This window comes from Girardinichthys multiradiatus, chromosome 2 (assembly GCF_021462225.1).
Source record: "Girardinichthys multiradiatus isolate DD_20200921_A chromosome 2, DD_fGirMul_XY1, whole genome shotgun sequence".
NCBI classification, from domain to species: domain Eukaryota; kingdom Metazoa; phylum Chordata; class Actinopteri; order Cyprinodontiformes; family Goodeidae; genus Girardinichthys; species Girardinichthys multiradiatus.
In genome coordinates this window covers 5,883,840-5,911,516 of record NC_061795.1, presented here as the reverse complement: position 1 = coordinate 5,911,516, position 27,677 = coordinate 5,883,840, and the positions used below count along the sequence as shown (strand labels likewise).

The 27,677-nt window shown below is 40.6% G+C and overlaps 1 protein-coding gene across 4 annotated transcripts; it reads right to left on the bottom strand.

The window, feature by feature from the left end:
* Positions 1-733: 733 nt before the first annotated feature.
* On the bottom strand, positions 734-27,677 carry deaf1 (DEAF1 transcription factor). 4 transcript variants are annotated; one of them, XM_047381137.1, is made up of 13 exons: positions 27,248-27,675; positions 21,756-21,850; positions 20,739-20,865; positions 20,489-20,638; positions 20,217-20,356; positions 19,974-20,039; positions 18,116-18,160; positions 15,858-15,981; positions 15,188-15,322; positions 10,755-11,047; positions 9,253-9,351; positions 9,080-9,169; positions 734-1,338 (listed from the first exon to the last, which is right to left on the bottom strand). In XM_047381137.1, exons 1-13 carry the CDS (start codon positions 27,444-27,446, stop codon positions 1,234-1,236), a joined length of 1,668 nt encoding a protein of 555 aa, XP_047237093.1. In that variant the 5' UTR covers positions 27,447-27,675; the 3' UTR covers positions 734-1,233. The 4 variants fall into 4 exon arrangements, with proteins under 4 accessions (XP_047237093.1, XP_047237101.1, XP_047237111.1 ...); XM_047381145.1 differs by lacking the exon at positions 27,248-27,675 and adding an exon at positions 25,711-26,034; XM_047381155.1 differs by lacking the exon at positions 27,248-27,675 and adding an exon at positions 25,715-25,935.

The window sequence follows — 27,677 nt, the reverse complement described above, 5'->3', positions numbered from 1 at the left end:
ACAAGAGATCTTTGCTGCCCATCACCATCTACAACTCTTTGAAAGACCTTGGATAATATGAGCTACAACAATATTCTACCTCCCATTGAGATGAATAAAATATTTGGACTCGAATATCTCCAATCTAGTTCTTTGTAAGGGTAGTAGGATTAATTAAATGTTACTGGCATTAATATGATGAAAGAAGTGGTTAAATAAAATCATCTACATGGCAAATGATCTTCATCCAAAATGTCTAATCAAAAATCAACTTACAGTTTCTGTGTGCTATTCCAGACACATGCCTACAATGTTCTGATCCAAACATGATGTTGCTGCAGCAACACAAACAGGAAAGGATTGCAGTTCATTTGGCTTCATTGCCATTGCTTCACTCAGCCTCATGCAGACCTGTGGCTCTGTTCTTCTGAGGTGTGATGAACACTACGTTTGAGCAAAGTTCAATTTTTCTGCAGCTTCCACTTTCTGTTTTTGACTGAATCATAATGGGCAACACCCATCAGCAGGCATGGCGAGTGCCTTGCCTAAGGACACAATGGCTGAATCAGACAGAGCGGGGGTTCTAACCAGCAACCCACCGGTTACAGGATGATCCTATACCACCGGCAACACTGTCCCCCCAAGCAATTGTTGTTGTTTTTTGGCAGCTTAATTCCAATAGAAATTTGCCAACATGACCATGAGACCTACACAGAAAGAGACCTTCAGAAATCAGTTTATATACACAACAAACTGCAATTTGATTAACCTTTATTTTCATCATTTATATTTAATTCATAACAAAATGGAAAATGAAACTTTCCATCGTAATGATATAAAAATATTTCAGGAACAAGAATTATTTGAGATCAGGGTATTTTCAGTTTTCAGCGCATGGTTACTGTAACATACAGTATGTAAGATAACTTCTATCTGTGAATGATTTGTCTCACCTCATTTTACCGCGGCTGTCATTGCAGAGAAAGTAATATTTGTAGTTTGATTTTACAACTTTACAAAACAGCATAACATACCGACATGGATTCCATGTTGGCATAATTACTGAGCTCCACTGAATTGCAGTTATCTGCTGAACTGTTTTCCAGATGGTTTAGATGTAGTTCCTCTTACAAACACTAGATGCTGCTGTGATGATGATGCAGTACTTCACTCCTGAGCTGAGGTGAAATTGTTGCCACTATTTACACGGCAGCTGAAGATGGAAGGATGATCAGCAGGTAGCCTGCTCCAGCTTCATTTCACTTTGTCCATGTCAATAGCTGTGATTGGCTCCTCCTCCTGAACAGCTACGCCACCTGATGATGACTGGCAGCATAAATGTTGATGATCCTTCCAGTCCTGCATAAAATATAGCGGTAAAAAAATAGTAATAATCAATACGGAGTGCTATTAATATCAGTGATGACAAAATAACAGGTCACCTGTGTTTGTTTTATCAGAAAATGAGTGAGTTTGACATAATCTGAAAGTGAAATGTTCCAATGCTAAAACGAATCTTCAGTCTCTTTCTTCTAGTCATAACCAACAGGCCATGATGATCAAACTCCCCATTTTAGTTTAACCCAGCTCAGCTCTCTCCACACCACAATAGCCAATCTGTCTTCCAACTTTGTGTTCTGTTCAGCTCCCACTTATGAACCAGAGCCTGAGATTCATCATCTCCTCCGCTTAGTTTAGTAACTCTTTCAGCGCCACTCCTTTCTAGAACTTCAACTTTACCTGGGAGTCTGGAAAGAATAAGTGTGATCCTCAGTTAAAGGGAAAAATAAGTTTGTTATGCTTCTGTTCTCTCTTTATACACAACATTTATTTCATGTTACTTAAATGTAAGCCTTAGTTACATTAATACTTTAACAGAGTAGCTCTCTTATGCTAACCAAATACAGAACGAGGGAAAATTGAGGAGAATCATTCCTGTATATTGTATAGGTGACCAAATTAATCAACGCTTTTGGTGATACAATACCAACTTTTCTTTGAAAATGAAGAAGTAAGAGCCAGTACTAACAATAAGAAAATAACACAAAACTAAAGAAGGAAAAGTTAAATTATGACGACAACATGAGGTAGGCTAAAATATCTCAAATAGGAAACAAATCATGCCCCAATCTATAGAAATTAAAGACATCACTGACATCTGAAAGGGGTTGCAACAGATTAAAAAAACGTTAGGACTCGAATGAACCAAGTGAACCTTCCCAGGAATGACCAGGCAACCAAAACTGCTCTAAGAGTTCATCAACACCTCATTCGGGAGGTGATAAATGAAGCCTGAATGACAGCTAATGCAATGGAGGTCTCATTTGCCTCAGTTAAGGTCAGCATTTGTTATGTAACAAAAAGAATGTTACGATTCTTAAGTATCTGGGTTTTGGTTTGTGTTTTCTGATGATTTTCTTAGGTGCTCATTCAATACTTTTTTTTAATTTCATGTTGTTTATTGCCCTTGTAGGTCATGTCATGTTAGGTCATGTTTTTGTTTTCATGTCCTGTCCTGTTGTGCTTTTCGAGTTCTTTTTCTGCCCTGAAAGGTGAGAAGTGTTCTTGTAATATTTTGCTCTGCCACTAGAGGCACTGGGATAAAAGCATCAGCTCCACTAACCGCTGAATTGTTCAAATGGGTAGTCAAAAGGCTCGTTTCCAAGAACCAATGTCCTATTTTCTAAACAGAGATCGTACAGGTCCTTGAAATCCTTGAAAATGCTTGAAATTTAGGTGTTTTCAAGGTTCGGAGAGTGCTTGATTTCTGCATAATGTCCTTAAAAGTGCTTGATATTCTACACAGTTTTGTAATTAATTCTGTCTATATGTGCATCTCATATTAATACCATGAGTGGCAGAATTTTAATCAGTTGCACAGTATTTTAGATTGATAGGCTCCCATCTCATAGGGAACGCTGTGTATGCCGTGATTATAAAGCTCAATGAAGAAAAGGCGCACAAAGATACAGTTAGCTCCAAGGTTTGTTGCTGGAAACGTTTGAGAATTTACCTTAAAAATGCTTAAACACTGCTTGAATTTTACTGTGGGTAAAGTGTACAAAACCTTTCTAAATGAAATTGTTACAAAGTAAAATAAAATACAATAAAAGCACATAAATAGTGAATTTGTTGGCCATTCTATGTTGGTATCATACCAAGCTTGTATATTCATGTGTGATATAGAATTAACTACAGCACTGATCAAGGATGATTGTAGGTCAAATAACAATTACCCACCATGACTGCACTTTCTTGAGACCATGACTGTATTTTGCAAATTACCTTAAAACCTGCTGTCAGTACATGCTTATCACAATAGATTAGAAAGGGGTATATTAAATTATCAGCCAAAAATTTAAATATGAACCCTTTTAATGATGTGTACATGTATTCATTTGTTTATATTTTAGTGACAACAACTAAATAAAAAGTAACTGGAAAAAATACCTCAATCAACAGAGTGTAAAAAAAAATCTTAGTTTATTTTTCTAAGCTTTTTTTTTCTCATCTCAAGCCTGGAATGTCAATTCTGTCGTCTGTGTATATTTGTAATACCTCTTCTGTCCACAAAAGGGGTGGAGCAGCCAGCCAGCCAGCTCTGTGAAGGTGACTGCAGAAAGTAATATTTATTTAAAAAAATCTGCAAGTCTGGTTTTAAATAATGGTATGGGATGTTTTTAGATGAGACCTTAAAAGGCCATATAAGAAGTCAGTCCTTTAAAAAATGCGCCTGCTTTTAAATTCACAACGATGGTTTCTGAGACGCAAAGGTCTACATTAGACACAGGATTCAGCAGGAATTAGACCTCGCTCACTCTGCGGAGTAATGCCTGATCTTGGCAGGGCTCACTGTCATTTTACCGCTATACTTGTTTGATGTTTCTAGTTGGTATATGATAGATATAAGGCATTGTGATTGATAATTACAGGTAGCTGAAAATAAAAACTAATTATTTGGTGTATATTGTTTTGGACAGAGTTAGTTATATTGTATGATAATCGAATGTGCCTAAATGCCGCTGTGCTGCAACACTTTTAAAGGACACCATCTCTACTATCAGGAAGTAGCACATTTATTAGCTTGTCAGGTTGAGCCTGCACCTCTAAAGATGGTCTAAGTACACTGATTACTGAGAACAATATTTAAATCAAACGTCTATTAGTAATCAATCAGACCACTTTTTCACACAGGGCAATGTAGGTTTGGATTTTATTTCTCCCTTAATAATAAAAACCTTCATTTAAAAACTGCATTTTGTGTTTACTTGTGATGCATTTGACTAACATTTACATTTGTTTGATGATTTGAAACACTTAAGTGTGACAAACATACAAAAAAATAAATCAGGAAGGGCCAAATACTTTCTCACACCACTGTATATGAACCAGTTTAACAGAGGGGGAACAAGTGTCTGACGGTGTGTTTAGACCCATCAGGATGCGTTTCCCCAGTTTAACAGAGGGGGAACAAGTGTCTGACGGTGTGTTTAGACCCATCAGGAATGATTTCCCCAGTTTAACAGAGGGGGAACAAGTGTCTGACGGTGTGTTTAGACCCATCAGGAATGATTTCCCCAGTTTAACAGAGGGGGAACAAGTGTCTGACAGGGTGTTTAGACCCATCAGGAATGATTTCCCCAGTTTAACAGAGGGGGAACAAGTGTCTGACAGGGTGTTTAGACCCATCAGGAATGATTTCCCCAGTTTAACAGAGGGGGAACAAGTGTCTGACGGTGTGTTTAGACCCATCAGGATGCGTTTCCCCAGTTTAACAGAGGGGGAACAAGTGTCTGACGGGGTGTTTAGACCCATCAGGAATGATTTCCCCAGTTTAACAGAGGGGGAACAAGTGTCTGACGGTGTGTTTAGACCCATCAGGAATGATTTCCTCAGTTTAACAGAGGGGGAACAAGTGTCTGACAGGGTGTTTAGACCCATCAGGAATGATTTCCCCAGTTTAACAGAGGGGGAACAAGTGTCTGACGGGGTGTTTAGACCCATCAGGATGCGTTTCCCCAGTTTAACAGAGGGGGAACAAGTGTCTGACGGTGTGTTTAGACCCATCAGGAATGATTTCCTCAGTTTAACAGAGGGGGAACAAGTGTCTGACGGTGTGTTTAGACCCATCAGGATGCGTTTCCCCAGTTTAACAGAGGGGGAACAAGTGTCTGACGGTGTGTTTAGACCCATCAGGATGCGTTTCCCCAGTTTAACAGAGGGGGAACAAGTGTCTGACGGTGTGTTTAGACCCATCAGGAATGATTTCCCCAGTTTAACAGAGGGGGAACAAGTGTCTGACGGTGTGTTTAGACCCATCAGGAATGATTTCCTCAGTTTAACAGAGGGGGAACAAGTGTCTGACGGTGTGTTTAGACCCATCAGGATGCGTTTCCCCAGTTTAACAGAGGGGGAACAAGTGTCTGACGGTGTGTTTAGACCCATCAGGATGCGTTTCCCCAGTTTAACAGAGGGGGAACAAGTGTCTGACGGTGTGTTTAGACCCATCAGGAATGATTTCCCCAGTTTAACAGAGGGGGAACAAGTGTCTGACAGGGTGTTTAGACCCATCAGGAATGATTTCCCCAGTTTAACAGAGGGGGAACAAGTGTCTGACGGTGTGTTTAGACCCATCAGGAATGATTTCCCCAGTTTAACAGAGGGGGAACAAGTGTCTGACAGGGTGTTTAGACCCATCAGGAATGATTTCCCCAGTTTAACAGAGGGGGAACAAGTGTCTGACAGGGTGTTTAGACCCATCAGGAATGATTTCCCCAGTTTAACAGAGGGGGAACAAGTGTCTGACGGTGTGTTTAGACCCATCAGGATGCGTTTCCCCAGTTTAACAGAGGGGGAACAAGTGTCTGACGGGGTGTTTAGACCCATCAGGAATGATTTCCCCAGTTTAACAGAGGGGGAACAAGTGTCTGACGGTGTGTTTAGACCCATCAGGAATGATTTCCCCAGTTTAACAGAGGGGGAACAAGTGTCTGACAGGGTGTTTAGACCCATCAGGAATGATTTCCCCAGTTTAACAGAGGGGGAACAAGTGTCTGACGGTGTGTTTAGACCCATCAGGAATGATTTCCCCAGTTTAACAGAGGGGGAACAAGTGTCTGACAGGGTGTTTAGACCCATCAGGAATGATTTCCCCAGTTTAACAGAGGGGGAACAAGTGTCTGACAGGGTGTTTAGACCCATCAGGAATGATTTCCCCAGTTTAACAGAGGGGGAACAAGTGTCTGACGGTGTGTTTAGACCCATCAGGATGCGTTTCCCCAGTTTAACAGAGGGGGAACAAGTGTCTGACGGGGTGTTTAGACCCATCAGGAATGATTTCCCCAGTTTAACAGAGGGGGAACAAGTGTCTGACGGTGTGTTTAGACCCATCAGGAATGATTTCCCCAGTTTAACAGAGGGGGAACAAGTGTCTGACGGGGTGTTTAGACCCATCAGGAATGATTTCCCCAGTTTAACAGAGGGGGAACAAGTGTCTGACAGGGTGTTTAGACCCATCAGGAATGATTTCCCCAGTTTAACAGAGGGGGAACAAGTGTCTGACGGTGTGTTTAGACCCATCAGGATGCGTTTCCCCAGTTTAACAGAGGGGGAACAAGTGTCTGACGGGGTGTTTAGACCCATCAGGAATGATTTCCCCAGTTTAACAGAGGGGGAACAAGTGTCTGACGGTGTGTTTAGACCCATCAGGATGCGTTTCCCCAGTTTAACAGAGGGGGAACAAGTGTCTGACGGTGTGTTTAGACCCATCAGGAATGATTTCCCCAGTTTAACAGAGGGGGAACAAGTGTCTGACGGGGTGTTTAGACCCATCAGGAATGATTTCCCCAGTTTAACAGAGGGGGAACAAGTGTCTGACGGGGTGTTTAGACCCATCAGGATGCGTTTCCCCAGTTTAACAGAGGGGGAACAAGTGTCTGACGGTGTGTTTAGACCCATCAGGAATGATTTCCTCAGTTTAACAGAGGGGGAACAAGTGTCTGACAGGGTGTTTAGACCCATCAGGAATGATTTCCCCAGTTTAACAGAGGGGGAACAAGTGTCTGACGGTGTGTTTAGACCCATCAGGAATGATTTCCCCAGTTTAACAGAGGGGGAACAAGTGTCTGACTGGGTGTTTAGACCCATCAGGAATGATTTCCCCAGTTTAACAGAGGGGGAACAAGTGTCTGACGGTGTGTTTAGACCCATCAGGATGCGTTTCCCCAGTTTAACAGAGGGGGAACAAGTGTCTGACGGTGTGTTTAGACCCATCAGGAATGATTTCCCCAGTTTAACAGAGGGGGAACAAGTGTCTGACGGTGTGTTTAGACCCATCAGGAATGATTTCCCCAGTTTAACAGAGGGGGAACAAGTGTCTGACAGGGTGTTTAGACCCATCAGGAATGATTTCCCCAGTTTAACAGAGGGGGAACAAGTGTCTGACGGTGTGTTTAGACCCATCAGGAATGATTTCCCCAGTTTAACAGAGGGGGAACAAGTGTCTGACGGGGTGTTTAGACCCATCAGGAATGATTTCCCCAGTTTAACAGAGGGGGAACAAGTGTCTGACGGTGTGTTTAGACCCATCAGGAATGATTTCCCCAGTTTAATAGAGGGGGAACAAGTGTCTGACGGTGTGTTTAGACCCATCAGGATGCGTTTCCCCAGTTTAACAGAGGGGGAACAAGTGTCTGACGGTGTGTTTAGACCCATCAGGAATGATTTCCCCAGTTTAACAGAGGGGGAACAAGTGTCTGACGGTGTGTTTAGACCCATCAGGAATGATTTCCCCAGTTTAACAGAGGGGGAACAAGTGTCTGACGGGGTGTTTAGACCCATCAGGAATGATTTCCCCAGTTTAACAGAGGGGGAACAAGTGTCTGACAGTGTGTTTAGACCCATCAGGATGCGTTTCCCCAGTTTAACAGAGGGGGAACAAGTGTCTGACGGTGTGTTTAGACCCATCAGGAATGATTTCCCCAGTTTAACAGAGGGGGAACAAGTGTCTGACGGTGTGTTTAGACCCATCAGGATGCGTTTCCCCAGTTTAACAGAGGGGGAACAAGTGTCTGACGGTGTGTTTAGACCCATCAGGAATGATTTCCCCAGTTTAACAGAGGGGGAACAAGTGTCTGACGGGGTGTTTAGACCCATCAGGAATGATTTCCCCAGTTTAACAGAGGGGGAACAAGTGTCTGACGGTGTGTTTAGACCCATCAGGAATGATTTCCCCAGTTTAACAGAGGGGGAACAAGTGTCTGACGGTGTGTTTAGACCCATCAGGATGCGTTTCCCCAGTTTAACAGAGGGGGAACAAGTGTCTGACGGGGTGTTTAGACCCATCAGGAATGATTTCCCCAGTTTAATAGAGGGGGAACAAGTGTCTGACGGGGTGTTTAGACCCATCAGGATGCGTTTCCCCAGTTTAACAGAGGGGGAACAAGTGTCTGACGGGGTGTTTAGACCCATCAGGATGCGTTTCCCCAGTTTAACAGAGGGGGAACAAGTGTCTGACGGGGTGTTTAGACCCATCAGGAATGATTTCCCCAGTTTAACAGAGGAGGAACAAGTGTCTGACGGGGTGTTTAGACCCATCAGGAATGATTTCCCCAGTTTAACAGAGGAGGAACAAGTGTCTGACGGGGTGTTTAGACCCATCAGGAATGATTTCCCCAGTTTAACAGAGGAGGAACAAGTGTCTGACGGGGTGTTTAGACCCATCAGGATGCGTTTCCCCAGTTTAACAGAGGGGGAACAAGTGTCTGACGGGGTGTTTAGACCCATCAGGATGCGTTTCCCCAGTTTAACAGAGGAGGAACAAGTGTCTGACGGGGTGTTTAGACCCATCAGGATGCGTTTCCCCAGTTTAATAGAGGGGCAACAGTATGTGGTGGGATGTCATTATTTTGACAACCATACATGGTATACTTTAAAAGTGATGACGAGTCCATGCTTGTTTGGTATGGCTGTTTTTTCTATGACCCATAGTGCCAGGGAGCCACTTTGTGAGCATCTTGGAAAAGGGCATTATTGAACTGAAAACACATTTTCACATTCATAGAGAAAAGAACTAATTTAAAAGTGGTCATGTGAGACCCACCTTCCTCTGACAGAACGTGGAACAGTAATTGACTTTGCGACAGCCTGTACACTCGCTCATTGCCATCCGACCACAGTTCACACACATCTCCTGCAGAACCAGAACAGAACATTTCAGGCTACTGAGGATATTTCATAGCCTCACTGACATTGTGGAAGTTAAGTTTTTTATACATTGATGATGATCTCTGTGATGTCAGAGTTCCTCTTGGGCTCTGAGTCATCTGGCTGTTGAAACGAGATGTGGCTTTGAAACGGCTGACCAAGGCCACACTAAAGATGAAAACACAAATATTCAGACACTTATTAAGTTATTATCCAAACTTTTCTAAATATTATCTAGTGCCTTACAAAAGTATCCATACTTATTGGACCTTTTACACGTTTTCACAATAAAATTCTTTTTTTATGTGATTTTATATAAATACACAAATTAGTGCAAATTTCTGTAAAGTGGACTGAAAATAGTATTTGGTTTAAATGTTTTTTACAAATAAAAAGCTAAAAACGTAGCTCAGGCTCAGTTAGGTTAGAGAGAGAGGGACTGTGAACAGTATTTTTTAATTCTTGCTTTGATCTGATCGTTCCCTTTTTAGCTCTGGCTGTATGTTTAAGATCCCTGTCCTTCTGAAAGGGAACCTCTATCCCAGTCTCAAGTGTTTTACAGCCTCTAACAGCTTTTCTGTTGTGATAGTCCTGTGTTTAACTTTATCCATCATGCCTCCAACTCTGACCAATGTCCTTGCCCATGCTGAGGAAAAGCACTGAAGCAGCATTATCCTACCACTATGTTTTACCATAGAGGATGGTGTTTTCAGGGTGATATGCATTGTTAGTTTTCTGCCACAAATAGCATTTTTAATGTGGACCAAAAATATACATTTTCATCTGACCAGAGCATCTTTTATCACATGTTTTCTGTGTGCCCTACATGGCTTGTAGCAAACAGGATTCCTTATAAGTTTCTTTCAACATTGGCTTTCCTCCTACTACTCTTCCATAAAAACCACAGATCTACCATGGGCCTCGTGGGTTCTTTGTTGAGTAATGCTTCTTTTGCTGAGCCTGTCAGTTTAGTTGGACAGAAATGACTTGGTAGGTTTGCAGTTACTTACATATTACTTACCATTTTTGGATGATGGATTAAACAATGCTCTGTGATATTTTCAAAACTCGGAACATGGTTTAATAATCAGACCTACTTTAAACTTCTCCACAACGGACCTGATCCCTTGTTTGCTATGTCCCTTGGTCTTCATGACAATGTTTCTTTACTAATGTTCTCTAAAAAAAACTCCTTCAGATGACAGCTGTATTTATAGTCAGACTAAATTACATACAGGAGGTCTCTATTTACTAATTAGGTGACTTCTGAAGGCTGTTGGTAGTACTAAACCAAATCAAAGGGACTGAATACATATGCAAACCAGACTTCAGACTTTTATTTGTAAAAAAATAAATAAATCAAAACCCGTATCATTTCCTTTTCCTTCACAGTTATGTACTACTTTGGGTTGGTCAATCACAGAAAATCCCAATAAAATACATTCAAGTTTGTGGCGGTAACAGGACATATTGCACAGTTCTTAAAACTTTTGCAAGGCACTGTAAGTCACTGAGTTGTTTGAGCGTTTGTATCTAATTACTAGAACCTCTAATTGAGTGTGTGGCCTCACCTCCTTTCTGCTTCCCTGATCTTTGACCCCTCCTGTCTCCCCAGCAGAGTTTTTGGCCTGTTCTATCAGAGCTTTCAGCTGCTGCACATTGTTCATCAGCGTGTTAGCGAGTTCCTCTAGGTAAACCCACGTGTTCTTCTCGCCCTCGTTCACTGCCGAACATCCGCCCCCCACAGGCGCCACCTCCAGTCCCGCCACTAGTGTTGCAGACGGAGATGATGCTGCGGAGGCCACTGCTACTTTGGCTTGGATCGATTGAGGAGCAACAGCCAGCGCTGGCAATGCTGTGAGCACTGAAAGCAAGACACAGGCAGAGGAATATCACAGGACTGTTTTTAAATGAGAAGCTGTTAACAAGCAACCAAAGAGAAATTTACTTAAACTAGACCACCAGCTTGTTTAAGGGATAGAACTGGACTCTGCATGAGCATGATTATCCCATTATGCTTCAATGACTTGCTGATTATCCCAGCTACTATTTATTAATAGTTTTTCTTTTAATAGATCAAGAACTCTTCAAGTTCTTGTACATTGTCTGAAAACCTTTAGCTATTCAGCAGCAACTGAGATTGATTTAAACTAAGATGTCTTACACCAGTTTTAAGAAAGTTTCTGCCCATTTACACCACATTAAGATTAAGATCCAAATTCCAAGACCGTGTTTGAGCATTTTTGAGCAACAAATGATCTATTCTAAAGTGTAAAATGTGTGCTTCAAACCAAATTTGTGGACTGCATCAGATCAAACTTCTCAATTTCTCTGTTCTCAGAAAATATTTACAAAGCAGGACATGATTTTTATTTCAGTTGAGTCAATGCAGGAGTCAGGAGAGCCCTGTGAATAACTGCAGCAGCTTCCTATGAAGATATTTCCCATAGTAGATTGAGCTGTGTCACACATCGAGAACTTGATAAATATTTTCCAGTTTAAATATGAATCATTAGCTATCATTTCTAAGCCTTCTGCTTAAATAGATATTCTTAAAATTGGCCAACATTGGCCAGGAATATCTGGCAGCTGAAATTATTTTGGGTATTAAATCTGATTCTGTACATTTAACCTGCTGTACTAAAAACTCCTCATAAACTGGGCCTCACTGACCTGAAATGTATGGAGGACTGATCCTGACCAAATTAAAAATTAAAGCAGAAATACATATATTTTCTTTTTCCTTTTCCTTAGACATGCCTTTGTTCTTTTTACATTTCCTCGTCTCTCTTTTTCCTTTACCGTATGCATTTCTCCTCCATTATGCAAATGAGGAGGGCTGCCTTCTTCTCTCCAGCTCCTCTACTATTGGTCAATAAACAGGAAGAAGGAGGATCCATGTGCAGGCCGAGGGTGTGTCCCAATTCAGGGGCTGGATCCTTCCAAGTGCGTACTTGTGGGCTGATTACATCACAGCGCGGCACGTAAGGTCTGTCAAATGCTGCCGACAAATGTGTCCTTCTTTTGCCCGATTTGAAGGATGCGTTGTGAGTATCCTTCGCGGTCCATCTTTTCCCATGATTCATTGCGGGTCAAAGCGGATTGGTCTGTGAAAAATTACACTTTCTGTGACACAAATGAACTTTTACAATGTTTTTAGTACGAGAATATAACTGTGTAGACATGAAAAATCAGCTTGATTTATCAAGACATCGCTTAATTTCAAACATGCTCCGACATGTTCGGAGTTTACCGATCCAATAGTATTTGCCGGCTTGCCTCGCCAGCAAGCTAGACCCGGTAGAGATCTGACCGGTCTATCGGCACTGAGCTCCTGCTACCAGTCATCACAGTGAACGTTAAACACAAGTGATTTCTAACAGTTTATGTTAGTGTTATTTTAATGTATTGTGTCATTTGTTCATGTAAGTCGATTTGACATTACAGGTGATATTAGAGTTAACCTGAATAAATGGATGATTTTATGTAATCCTACCGTATCGCTGGAGAGTGTGATTGAGAATAAATAAGCTTTTAAATATTCATTTTTGATGAAGAAATGTGCTATATGTGTTTATAAATCAGCTAGCATTATAATTCGTGATTCCAGGTACAGCTGAAGAGAAATACACTTTCAAATGCAAGGAAATCTCAGTAAAGAAGTGAAAAGTTTGAAAGAGCTTGTTTTAGGCATTTGAGTAGAAATATTTTAATATTTTCTGCAAATTAAGATAAATTTAAAATTTAAAAAAAGGCTTTTTTTACACTGATTTTAAGCAAGATGGGTTTTTTATTGTTGTTTAGGGACAAAGGAGCAGACGGGCCAATTTATTAAGCTCAAGGGTGAGAATGAGCACCTTTTTACTGGAGATAAAAACTCAGCCACCGTGGCTTGGAGGTACAATAACAACATTCTTTGCAGTCAGTTTCTGTCCAGTTTCAATAACTCCTATCTTTCTAACTTTCATAAATATCCATCCAGTGATTAACATTCTTCTTTTGGTTTTCCCTCTTTCCTTTTGCTTGTTTAGGACAATTCTGGAGAAGATGGGCCACCAGGGGAAGGTCACCCCCTTGCAGGCCCAAAAAAAAGTGGGACAATATGAAAAGGAAATATAAAGTATGTTCAGAAGTTCTCATGTCACACACAAATAAAAATATTTCTTAGCGTTAATATCACCTGTAATGTCAAATCGACTTACATGAACAAATGAGACAATACATTAAAATAACACTAACATAAACTGTTAGAAATCACTTGTGTTTAACGTTCACTGTGATGACTGCCAGCAGGAGCTCAGTGCCGATAGTCCAGTCAGATCTCTACCGGGTCTAGCTCGCCCCACCACCGGTAGGGCTGGCGAAGCAAGCCGGCAGTTACTACGGTGGGAGCGGAAAACTCCGAACACGTCGGAGCACGTTTGAAATTAAGTGATGTCTTGATAAATCAAGCAGATTTTTCACGTCTACACAGTTATATTCCCGCACTAAAAACATTGTAAAAGTTAATTTGTGTCACAGAAAGTGTAATTTTTCACAGTTTACTCACAGCTTTTGCCACTGTGGTCCGCCATGGCTGCCCCTGTTTGACCAAACCGCTTTGACCCGTAATGAATCATGGGAAAAGTTGGACCGCGAAGGATACTCACAACGCATCCTTCAAATCGGGCAAAAGAAGGACACATTTGTCGGCAGCATCTGACAGACCTTCCGCGCCGCGCTGTGATGTAATCGGCCCACTACTTGGAAGGATCCAGCCCCTGAATTGGGACACACCCTCGGCCTGCACATGGATCCTCCTTCTTCCTGTTTATTGACCAATAGGAGAGGAGCTGGAGAGAAGAAGGCAGCCCTCCTAATTTGCATAATGAAGCAGAAATGCATACGGTAAAGGAAAAAGAGAGACGAGGAAATGTAAAAAGAACAAAGGCATGTGTAAGGAAAAGGAAAATATATGTATTTCTGTTTTTATTTTGTCAGGATCGGTCATCCATAAGGGCATGGCGCAGAAAGACAGTTACTTCAGTTACTTGCTGCAGACTTGCCAGCTGCACCTACATGATGCCAGATACTACCGCATCCCATAGGTGGTCTACTGGACTGAGATTTGTTCTGACCCACAGTCATGTTTAAGAAACCAGTTTAAGATTATTTCTGGTGGCTTTGTGACACAGATCATTATCCTGCTGGGAGTAGCCAACAAATAGTGGGTACAATGCACTTATAAAGTTCAGCCACACTCAGGTAGGCTGTGGTGTTTAAACTACTCAGATGGTACTTATTGGCCCAAAATGTACCAAGAAAATATTCTGCATTATAGGGGAATTAAATCATTACTACAAGCCTGAATTATTGATGCTTTCAAGTTGCTTACTCCAGGCTGTGGTCTTACCATCAGAATGTTGCAGCTGAAATCAAGAATCATCAGACCATGCAGGGCTTTACCAGTCTGTTATTGTCCAAGTTTGATGAGCCTGTGGGAATTGTAGCCTCGGTTTCCCATTCTAAGCTGACAGGAGTCTTCTGCTCCTTCAAGGTTCAACGTGTGATGGTATTCTGAACACTATGTAGATTATTTGAGTTACTGTTGCCTACTGTTGTCAACCTATTTTCATCAACACAACTGCTGCTCAATGGAGATTTTCTCTTTTTCTGACCATTCTTCAAAAACAGTTCCAGTTGTTGGTGAAAATCCCAGTAGATCAGCAGTCTCTGAAAAACTCAGACCATCCCGCCTGGCACCAACAACCAGGCCACGTTCAAAGTCACTTAAAAATCCCCTTTTCTACCCCATTCTTATGCTGGATTTAAACTTCAGCATTAAGATGATGCCTGTTTTGCTATTTGTTTCAAAAAGCAAATAAAAAGGTGTACCAAATAAATTGCTGATCTCTATCCTTGTATGAATTCTCAAAAAAGTAACATTTGGTTATTTTCAAACTACCCTTGTAAAATAATATTTTCCAATTTTGATAAAAAACAAAACAAAACACTGTAACCATACCTGTGGTACCGGCAAACACGTCACTCTGCGCCGTCTCGTCTGAGATGATGGCAGCTGAGGCAGCGTCGCTTGTTGGCGCACGATCAAAGGTCAACGTGCTAGAGGTAGCAAACTGTCCTGACGGGGACACTGTGACTGTTAGAAAAAGGCACACATGACACAATAGTTTCCAGGACATTTCATACTTCACAATAACTCAAGTGCAAAACTCCTGGAAAGATCTCAAAGGTCCCTCACACTGCAGTGTGGTAACTATAAATGTATGACCATTTACACAATATTTAATGGACACCATGCAAGATCAGTGATCTGCTCAGAATGTGTCAAGAATAAGTTGCAGGAACAGAAAAATATGGATGCTTTTTTTTCTTTCTTGCAGCCCTACCAGGGCTGCTTGTTTCCTTTGTTTCCAGAAACAAAGATTTGAGAGAGAACAGAGTATATTTGAAAAAATGCAGAAGTTTTGAGTGCAAGCCTTACTAAGTTTGAGTACACGCAGAATGAAATCCTGCTCTCAAATTGAAAATATGTGCTCTTGATTTTTGGCAGTAAATTTCCCCCATAGATAAGAGCTATGTTGCTTGGGCTCAAATCATAAACCATACATCAGTTAAAAGTTAATTTATTCTGAGCCATTAATCACACATGAAAGGTTATTCCTGCGACATACATGTTGTCCCTGGAGTCAGTTGGATGTTCTTTAGGGGGCTGAGATCCTTCTTGACTGGTACAACTGGAAGCTCATTGTCCTTCTTCCGTCTCTTGTAAGGGACAAAGAGGCGGACAGGGCCGGTCTGGACAAAAAAAGCATCCATCAGCATTCGTGCATTAAATGAGTGCTGATGAGATTCTTGAGACAAACACCATTTTAGAAGATTTGGTTTCTTTCTTGCTTCAAACTGCATTTTTGAATAAAACATTCAATGTGACTTCTAGTCTTGTCTGAACCAGTTAAACGGTTCATGCCTCAGCAACTGGAGTGTAGCAATAATAAGACATTTATATTTGTATGGCTTTTTACTACAGTCTTTGTTAAAAAAAAACATCTTACAAAATTTTATTTAAAGTACAGCGACTGCTTGCTAAGAGCTAAAAAATTATTATTTTAGCCGTCTTGAAGCCATTCCCATGCTAGGAATTATGTATTTTTTTATTAATTTCTTCCGCTTACTGATTGACACAGTGTCTGTTGCCGGACCCTTCTCCTGTTCTGCTGCATGCAACGCTTGCCTGCAGACACTGTATCTGGCGGAGCTCCTCTAGATGGCGGGAGCATGTCAGAAACGTGTGATCTTATAATTGTAATGGGATTTCTTTGAGGAGCTATGTCGTTTGTCTACCTTTCCACCTTGTCTTTAAAAAATCCATCATAATGTTAGCAGATTACATCCAATATTGAGGCGAAAACAGTTTTTAAAATAAAAATCTCCTTCCTGTATAATTTTATACTTAAATTTGTCTTTGATCAATAAATGTGCATATACAAAATAAAAATTACAGGTGAACTGTTCAATTTTCACAAGCAACACATTTAAGCATATAAGATAATCATTCACAAACACATCTCCTCTACACAGAGATAGCACCTCTGGAATAATACTACTTTACAGAAATAAACATTTCTTTCTCAGGCATTGGTTTGATCGAAGCATTTTTATGGATTGACAATCAATAAGCCATAATGTGCGCTTTGTGCTGCAGTACAGTTTTCTCTCATTTCAGCTTCGCTAAGGCGTATGTTCTGGTACTACAAGCTGTTCCTATTGGTTCTGTGTTCCTACAGACGTCTGCTGTCAGATTGATGGTTCTTAGATTAGGCCAGTCAACACCTTATGTAGCAAAATGCATTTTTCTTTATCCAATAGGTGAAGGGTCATTTGTTTGTGAAGGGAATTGTAACAAAGCCCCATGTGAGCACTGGCTAGATCCGGTTTGTTAGGGATATCCCCTGATTTTTTATCAGCTGTTATGAAGATAATTGATCATCATTATTTAAAGCAATAATGCTGTTTTAAGAATTAATTACACAAAACATCCAGTTATCAAAGTAAATGCCTGAAACCTATTGAGCGATATACAACTGCATGACAGCACTATTTGGCTTAGTGTGTGTGCTTCTAGCTTTGAGGAGGCTTCATTACCTGGAGCTTGGTAACCCTAAAAGTGATTGCCTTCACTTGCTTCTATCTTGTTTTTATCCCAGCCAATATAAAAAAAGCATGAGGTAGGTTGTAAGTACTCCAATCAGCAAATATATACGTATCTTCAAAATACCAGCCAAAACAGAAAGCTCTTCAGCAATTATGAGAAGAGTTTGTTTTCTGTAATGCCAATAATAATTGTTCATTGGATTATTGAGAAGGTATCAGTACTTTTGGACATATAAATTTCCATTTAAAGAAATTAATATAAATAAAAACCTTTTTTTTTCTTTTATATTTTCCACATTTTCTGAGAGATACTAGTGTCGTTTTCTACCAGAAACAAACTTCTTGGCTAAATGAAAATGATGTTTTATTTAAATCTGCCAGAGGTAATAATAATTTATACAATATCAGTGGATCTAATATAAAAACAAGCAGAAAACAGGTGCCTCCTCCAGTAATCTGCTAGATGCAGTGTCTCCAGATGGGCCCCTCTCAAACGTTCCTGATAAAGTACTACCTTCACTACCAGGGCCTTTACTGGTGTAAATTTCTACCCTGGTCATTTGTTTTTAACCCAGGTAAATGGGGATGGAGATACAGGGTGGGGGTTAATAATGGCCCCAGAAAAAGGTTTCCTAAAGTGGGAACACATCTAAGGGTGTGCACACTTAGGCAACCTTCCTACTGAAACGTTTTTTATTTTTCCCCAACGACACAGGCAACAGGTTAAAAGTAAGTAGAATCTTTACATCATAGGGACAGAAAAACAATAATCACTTACCATGGTGATACTTTCTGGTGACAGAGAGTCCCCATCCTTTGGTGACTATAAAAAAAAGCATTGCATACTGATAAATACATCTGCATAAGAAAATCCTTATTCTGCCACTTGAACATGTGATATAACAGTTGAGCCCACCCAGCTTTTTGTAAGAACTTTGGATAAATAAAGATTTAATTATTTGATTCTCATGATTATGATTATGATTATGTGTTAGGGGTATAACAATACGTCCAGCTCACGAGACGAGATTGAAAGACACTCACCTGACACTAATTTCACAAGACTGGGGAAGCTAAGAACACTCTTTTTGTTTGTTTACTCAAATTGTGTTACAAATGTCAACCAGTGTTTTAAAGAATGGTTTAACAGTGTAGAGTTACCCAGCTCAAAACCAACCACTAGTATTGGTTAAACCCATTTAGGGGCAGTGTGGAGCAGCATAGATGGTGTGCAATCAGCAAAACGTACGAAGAAGAAGACAATGACAGAAACGGTGGAACTTCTCCATCTACATGCCGCGTTGTATTTAATAGCCACATAAACGACATCACTCTACTACATCCATCTACTTTCTTTCTGAGAATGTAGATTATCAAAGTGAAGTGTTCCCACCCATCACCATGTTTGTTGTTGTCTGAAACTAGCCTTTGAATTATAACTGAGAACTGTCTTCTAGTTGCTACATTGAAAAACAGACATGCCAGCTTAACGCATTGAAAGCATGAGGTCTGTGACACTTTGCAACATTAGAAACAGGCAACCCTATTTACTTGTGAAAAGGGGAGCATAAATTGACCTTAGGGGCAACTTAGAGAGACAAGTTAATCTAACACTGATGTTTTTGGACTTCAGGGTGATGTCGAAGTACCTGAAGAGAAACCACGCATGCACAGTGAAGCATGCCGATTTCATGCAAAAACACCCCAGAGAGGTTTTTTCCTGCAAAGCAACAAAGCAAATCACTTTTACATCATACAGACCCAATTTGATAGATTTTTAACCAGAGGTTAACAAATGCAGTCCAGAGTAAATAAGAACTGTGAAATAACCCTGTATATTTTAGATGTGTTCCTGTACCAACACAGCATATTCAGCCTTAAATAGCTTCTTAGCTTGTCATTAGGTTTTGCAGGAACATGCTAATGACTCAATCATTGGATTCAGATGTGCTGAACTAGGGGTAAATCTACAGCATGCAGGACACCGGCCAGTTGCAGTTTTTTCACAGTGCTTACAAATCATTCTTATCTTGCTGATTACTCTGTCACTGTTTATTTTTTTCTACTGAATGCACAAATTTCTGCCACACAAGTGATTTAAAAGTGTTTAGGGCATTTTCAATGTTTAGGTAACAAGTGTTGTCGGTCAGCTCAATAAGAAGTCATTGTTCGCGGGACAGTTCAAGAACTACTTCCTGTCTTAGTCCATAATAGGAGTCTCAGGCATAGATAGAGGAGTGCAGACATCCCTTTCACAAAGTCTTCTGATGTTTAATATTATGACATGAGATTTTGTTACACCTCGCTTTGTATATTAGTTACATGTATTATTAAACCTCTATATGACGTCTATATAACATCTATATTTAAAACGCTAACAGCTTTAGCCATCTAGAGAGTTGAACATTTCTACAGAGCTCTTACAAATGTTTTTTTGCCTCACTGAGGCAGTGCAGTTTCAGATTTTAGTTTAGATTTAGGCATATAGAAAATATGAAAACCTTAGTTGGCCAGGAAGCTGTAGTCTATGCCATTTACCCTATTCCATTAGTATTCCTCTAGTCTATGAATGTTTTCCTTGATGATGGAATGTCTTGAACCTTACAGGCCAACTAAGACCAGTCTTGCTCACTCACATGTGTCAGGTCATCACAGCAGGCTGCACAGGTACAAGAAGCAGCATGAGGGTTCAGGATATGTTCCTAAAAGCACACAAACACACACAAGTTTAAATACAGAGCAGGCAGAAACATTTTCCAGCTTTCTGTTTAGAATCAGCAGACCTGCACGACAATGGAGAACACTCGAATGCTTTGTTCAACATGAAACCATTCAGCACAGTTGTAGTCCTATAATCTAGCACTTTCACTGTTGAATACCTGTATGAGGCAGAGCAAAGGTCTGCCAGCATATCTGATGCTCCTCTTCCAGTCTTTGCTGCTCGCTCGTCCTGCTAAAGCTTCAAACTCTGTCGGAGTGAACCACTGATGGTTGTGTTTGATGCAGCGACCTTTTCCCCCTGAACAAAACACAACAATGTTAGAGAGGAAACTCAGCTAACTCACACAAAGCCTCTACTGAAACACAAAACCAATGTTTTGGTGCTTTGACAACTAACAAAAGATGCGAAACCCTCTCAAAGAATCGTCACCTGATCCCAGTCGATTCTTGTAAAGGACTCCGCTTGTATTCCTGCAGCGGACCGGCAGCTCGTTGTTGTACACGGAGGGGTCCCAGTTGTATTTGGAGTAGGAGTCTTTGTCCTGCAGCGGAGTCAAAGGAGTGGGTGGAGTCTGCGGGCCTGGAAGACGCACATAGAGGGTTACAGATTATCTGTGATCATGGTGATAAAATCAACAAAGCAAAAGCGACATGTTCCCAGGACCACAACATGCACATACCTGATGTGATGGTGGCTGCAGATTTGAGGCCTGCTGCTTCTACGATGCTGCCATCAGTGTGAACCACAATCAGGGTGGCCTTCTGGGTACCGAGACCTTCACCCAGTTGGAGAGTAGTTCTGCCACTCTGTAAACATGCAAACACTGCATAGTGTCAGATATGGAAATGATCAAGTGCTACAAGTGGTACAGTAAAATAAATAAACCATTAAAATATTATTTATAGATGTCTAAATAAAATAAAAATTGAAATAAAAATATGTAACTATATATAAAAGCATGAAAGTGTTCATAATTATTTCCATGTGTCGATAATTTGCTAAATACATATTTAAATGATTAAATGTAACATTTTATGTTATTTAAGTTTTTGTTTTAATCATTAAAATGGTTCTGCAGTGAACTACAGTGTAATTGAAACTGTCACTGCAGCCCGATAATAATGACACCCCCACCCGAGACTTTCAACCAGATGAAGCTAAAACTATGCCACTTCTGGAGTTCTGGATAGATCATATTTACAGACAAAGAAGGTTTTTCCATCTAAAATGTTAATTATGGTCTAAAGACTGCTCTGAGTGAGTTGCTCTATCAGCAAATGACAAGTTATAGAGTCTGTATACTCCAGTTAATGATTACTAGATTACTAAATTAGTTGACAAATATTTCAATAATCAATTAATTAATCTGATTCATTGTTTCAGCCCTAAAACAATTACTCTAGTGAACGGTTCAGTTGTTTTCAGATTTGGTGTTAAGGAACTGGTGTAATATAAGCTATTAATATCCACCATGATTAAAGTTTTTTAAAGTTAAAAGGGGTAAACAGACTTTTTTGAGGAATTTCTAGACACATTGTTTTTCACAGTCTCACAACAATATTTATGGAAAAACAATCTATGTGGAAGTGGATTTTGAAACAGCTATTTTTTCATAAAGTAAGCCTGAAGACAAACATAAAATACATAGAGAGATTGACCACATGAGCAAATTTGATCATTGAGGTGTGTTATTTACCAGTACATGTTCTGGAAGGCTTCCTGACGTGGCAACTGTGGTGGTGAAAACATTGTCCTCTGCTTGAACATCCGCCACTGTCACTGCAGTTACCTCTGATCAGCCACAAAAGATACAAATCGTTAAGGTCCAAGAAAAATGACAGCAAATTAGCTCTATTACAAAGATAGGATTATGACCCGAGAATAGAGTCAAACCAGCAGTACATCTGTTTCACAGCTGAAAATATGGGACATAATAAAAACCTGTATTACCATGTAAACAATAATAGATATCCTTTACAGGAATTTAAGATTGCTACACATCTAAAAGAAAGTTGTGAGAGGACCATTTTAGGTCAAGCATTGATATCAACGATTTGAACTAGTAAAACATAGATGTATGTGGTCAAGAAGATAAAAGTAATGTCCAGTCGGTTTGGTCCATATGACAGCAGCATTAAATTCAGAAATCTATTCTTAATCAAGACTGAAACTGTCATCAAACAATAAAATAGGAACTTTTAATTGCATGTGTGTGTGTGTGTTACAATGGTGTGAAGGGTGCCTTATCATACGATCCTGACATGTTTGAGTTTTGATTTTCTTTTGTATTTTTGACCATTTCTGGACAGTTTCCTTTACTCTTAAGATCTAACCTTCTTTATTTATTTTCCTTACCCGTCTTTATTGTTTTGTGATTTTCTTAGTAGTTCATTATTTTGTGTTTTATTGTTCCTTCCTTATCTATAGTTATTTCCTGTTAGATGTCTGTTAGATTCTTCCTTATGTTTCTGTCTGCTCTATTCATGCTCCACCCTCAGTTCCACCCTCAGCAAATCTACTGGATTCTGCACCCATTTAAGCTCTCTGTTGGCTTTTGTTCTTCACTGTATTCTTCTGTTTGTCTACCTGCTTCATGTCCATTTCTGCCTCATTTGCCATTACTTTCCATGCCCATTGCTGCCTGTTACTCTGCCCATGCTCGATGTCCTGTTCGACCTGTGCAACTGTTATAAGTCTTCATTTATTTTCATTATTAGAGAATTCTTTTTTACCTGAGTCAAGCTCGTCATTGGGGTCCTTCACAAACCACAACATGACACTCGGTGTCTAAGAGCAGGACAGTGCATATAGCTTTGGCCTCTGAAAGCCAGATCAGCCCCAGGTAGACAGAAACTAAATGACTCAGAAGAACCGAAGGAGGGTGCAGTGCCTGGTGAAACAGCCCCCCGGGAGACCAAGAGGAAGGAATCCCAACCAGAGCCTAACCCAGTCCCCAGGGGACACAGCCCACACAGCAAATCCTCAAGAACCATAGGCTGCCAGTCAGGAACCACCATGATGCAAGATGGCCAAAGACCCTGTACAAACAACACCACAACAAGGGGGGCGGCCACCCTGCCCCCACCCCCCTTCCATGTCTCTGATGTATGCATGTTTATCTGTGTTAATGTGAAATGTTGCTATGAATGAAGGTGTATATGTCTAAAATGCATTAAAATTGGGTTGCAATTGTAGTGTTGGTGACCACTGATTGCCAACAGTGGAGTCTCCCCCACCCCAACCTTAAAGCCTTATGTGTGTGTATTGCATTAACATTGCGGTGCAGGGTGGGGCTAAGCATTGCAATGGAGAACTGTATGGTAAACCCCATTCCTGCAAGGATTGTCATTCTACAACCCAAGACCAGGGCTGTACAGCGTGGCAAAAATGCCACACATGCGATGAAAAAAGCAGGGCGATAAATTATTTTGCACACTTAATACTTGTGCGACAGCTTTGCAAGCCACTTTTTTTACCTAACTGTAAGACAGCCGCCACAGATGAGGCGATGGAACGTCACATGGCTACATAATAGTTGTAGTCTACTGTGATAACAAATTGTGACCATATCAGTGTAGACATCCTTCAACCTACAACAATTCCCACAGTTACTGTGTGTTTGCTGCCAGTATGTCCTTGCTGGAGCAATATTTTAAACCTTTAAACAGAAAGCAAACAAGCCCATTAGGAAGAAACAAATACAAACTGGAACACATTAAGGTACATCTGACAAGAAAGGAAAAGTTTATAGTTACAACAGCAAGTGGAAAAAGGACTTTCTGTTGCGGATTTACGATGCTAACGCACAACTTTTATTTTGTCAATACTGCACAGAAAAACTGAAATAGATGATCAGACATCACACTGGGAAACAAGAAATTTCAAAGAGGGAATGTTCAAAAACACCACACATCATACCGACATATTCAGGCCAAGGATGCATTCATCTTAAAGCAACAACCAGTGTGCTTGCACTGTCATCCACTCTCTAAAGACTGGAGACCAGAGCAGATGAGGATGCTCTCTGATTTGGCTTATGGCATCGCAAAAGAAGAGCTACCTTTCACCAACGTACCCCTTTGCAAAAAGTATGGAGCACTCCATCCTACAACCACCACGTCCGATGTGGGGAGATGATTTTGACTATCATGGATGAAGTGGAATCCAGTCTGCATGAAGAAATCAGATGAGCCCACCATATTGACGAGGATACAGATGCTTCCAATAAGGAAGTTAGGCACAAGCTAGTTAGGTAGACAGATCCTATTTTTGTTTTGTTGGCAAGAACTTTAATTCCATCACTGTATCCATCCTGATCTTTGTAGCAGAAGTTTTTTCCAGCAGCTTTGAGTCTTTCCAATTATGGCATGGCTTCTCGACTTTTGAAATTTTTCTTATGGCAATCCGAGTCAAAATCTCAAAACTCCCTTGTTTATTTGAATGTTTTATACACTTGGCAGACATATTGGATTTTGAATCTGGTATTGGTGAGGACCCAATCAGAAGTCTGACTTCAGGGGACATTGTAGTTGGGTTTTTAGACTGGGACTCAGACTTTGCTACTTCTGAGTACAAATTCAATGCACTATAAGTGTCACTACTTCTCTTCATACAGGACGGGCGTCAGAAGTTTACATATATTCACCTTAGGTATAAATGTTGTACTAAATTTTTTTCCCAGGGTGAAATGATGATGCAACAACTCAATGCTCACCTTCTACAGATGATCCATTTTGCCCTGTCTCTCAGTGTTTAGCCCTGTCTCTCCTAGACATACGGTACATAACTGTATGTGCTCTCTTTCATCCTCTAGACTTGAAAACTGGCTCAGAGTTCATCTGCTTAGCTGTCTTTCTGTCCTAGATGAAGCCTCTAAAGGAGCTGTAACCATTATGTTTCACTTTTCTTTTCTATAGAAAGTACTCCTGGATCAGTACTTCTGTGTTCTTTTTGTGTCTCTGCTCTAGGGTTGCCAACTCCTTGATAAATAAATAAGGAACATCTTTTGGTAGGGCTATCCTACCCCACTGTCTGCACCTCTACCGGCCTGGTGATTTTTTTTCACCCTTTTTCTTTGTGTGAAATGACTTTGGAAACATTGGACTCGAACCAAAGTTTAATTCGATGCATGTTTTGACTGATACAAATATCCATGGAAAAACAATTATTCAGCAATTTATAAAATAATTTATTATTTTTGCAAAATAAAATTACTAGACAAAAACAAATATCCTTCTAAAATAAATAAACCACTATTGAAAAACCTCCATCCTGCTTAACTTAAAACAATATAAAAAAGCATAACAGTATAATGCAAAACATTTTTGTAATAGTGCATTTAGTGCAAACAAAAAGTCTGTAGAAAAGATGTAAACATAAACACTTGTGCCTTAAAGGCCATGACTGTACAGTTGTGGTGAAAAACATATTGAACTAGTGAACTAAAAACTGCAGTGCTGAATTATGTGGAAACAACCTATTTTTTCCATTTATATTTCATTTTGCTTTTCAGGACTACCGAGTAAAACTCTGAGCAGGACATTTCATTAATTAGACTGACAATTAGCTCACTTCTCATTAATTCTGTAGAACATTTGTTCCTCACATCAGTCCCCTTATTTTTCATGATGGAGAAAATATTTTCTACAAACCCACTAGAAGAAGGGATGCTGAGGACAAAGGGTACAATAGCCTGGATGTTGGGGATGTCAGCTGTCTGAAGAACTTGCATCCACCTCTCTGCTGTTCCACTGGACTGACACTTCGCCTTTTCCCCGAGAGACTGTAGTGAGGGACTCTAGTAGGCAGTTTGCAGGAACACATTCCTCATAAAGCTCATCCATGGACAGGTTTAACCTATCTATCTCTCTCTATCTATCTATCTATCTATCTATCTCTCCATCTATCTCTCTATCTCTCTATCTATCTCTCTATCCATCCATCCATCCATCCATCCATGATGAGAACACAGTTGCACAAAAATTGGCACAGCTTCGCCGAAACACATTGTTTGAGCTTTCACGGTGCCCGTAGATTTCCTGCGGCGGAAGCACGGCGCGCTGGTTACGAGCGCTGAACAAGCACGCGCCTTTTTTGTCGCGTAAGCGGCGAGGAGACGCTGGGGAAACCGTATCTGATGGGGAAACGCGAATCGACGTCTGTATCTATCCTTAGCAACGGTACCTGCTGGCCAATGAGATGAGCCGAAATATTCTGTCAGCTCATTGGTTACAGAGCAGGATATGGCTGGTAATGAATTTACCGTAATGTTAAATATAATCATTTATTACTTCTATTGACATTTTAGTGAAGATTTTTGATCCACCTAATAATACGGGACTACGTGCGTCCCGTTTCAGCTCAATACGGGATGCGAACTTTTTATTCTAAATATGGGACGATTCCGTTTTTCAAGGGACGGTTGGCAACTCTACTCTGCTCTCTCAAACCCGTGTCAGAGCCTCACACTGAGCCTGGTTCTGGTTCTGCTAAAGGTTAAAGGCAGTTTTCCTCTCCACTGTCTCTACATGCTCATCCAGGAGGAGGGAATGCTGCAAGTCACTGACTGGATGCAATCTGCTGGGTTTTCTTAGATAGAAAAACTTTTTATCCCATTTGAATAAATAACTGAATCCGACTGCACTGTTTGATAGTTGGGATTAATTGGAATGTATGTACCTAACTTGAAATCTTTACGATTCGATTGAATTGACTTTGTAAAGTGCCTTGAGATGACGTGTTGTGAATTGGCGCTATAGAAATAAAACAGAATTGAAATAAAACACAGAATTGAATTTGTCTCATTTTGTAAAGTGAAATGTTTGTTTGTTTTGTATGTCTACACTGCTACTGAAGAATCTTCCATAATTTATTTCCTAAACTGACATTTTCTCGAAGCTGTGGAGTTACATTGATGAGTAATCTTACCGGAGACTGTAAGAACATTGGCTAAATTAGTGTGACTCCGACATTATTTTTGGCATATATTTGAATGAAGTTGCGTCCTGATGTGAACCACAACCTTTCGGTAGTTCTTTTAAAATTCAGGATACTGCTAAGATGCTTTCTGTGGTTTATGTGAGATATACCAACAATAATTCATACATTCGTTAGGCTTCTTATGCTAACTAACCCCAACCTCCTGTTTAACGCCCGACTGAACAGCCATGGCCTTCTGTTGCTGCCTACCTGCGAATGCCGCCTCGGCCTCGTCTGAGTTCGGGAGGGGCTCGGCTCTCATGACGATGTTTCCCGGTTCCGCCATCACAGCCATCGTAGCGACTTCGGCCTCCGACTCCGTCTCCGAGCCCACTCCCTCCACCGGCGACCCATCGATGGGCGGTTCATCCAGCCCGAGTGCCTTCGTGGCCGAGGCTGCCTCGTCCATTCTTCAGCGGAACGACAAGAACCGAGTAGGGCCGAGCGGCCGCGGAACAAAGAGGTAGATCCGAGCTTTGCAAAAAACGATGCAAAAGCTACGAAACACGTCAACTATATTCACTGAAATGAACTCTATTTACCCGAAACTCGCGGATAATATTATGTTAGAGAAGGTAACCCGGCAAAATAAAGGGCGATCGTAATTTCTTTTTATTAGAAATCTACGGCAAGCGATAAA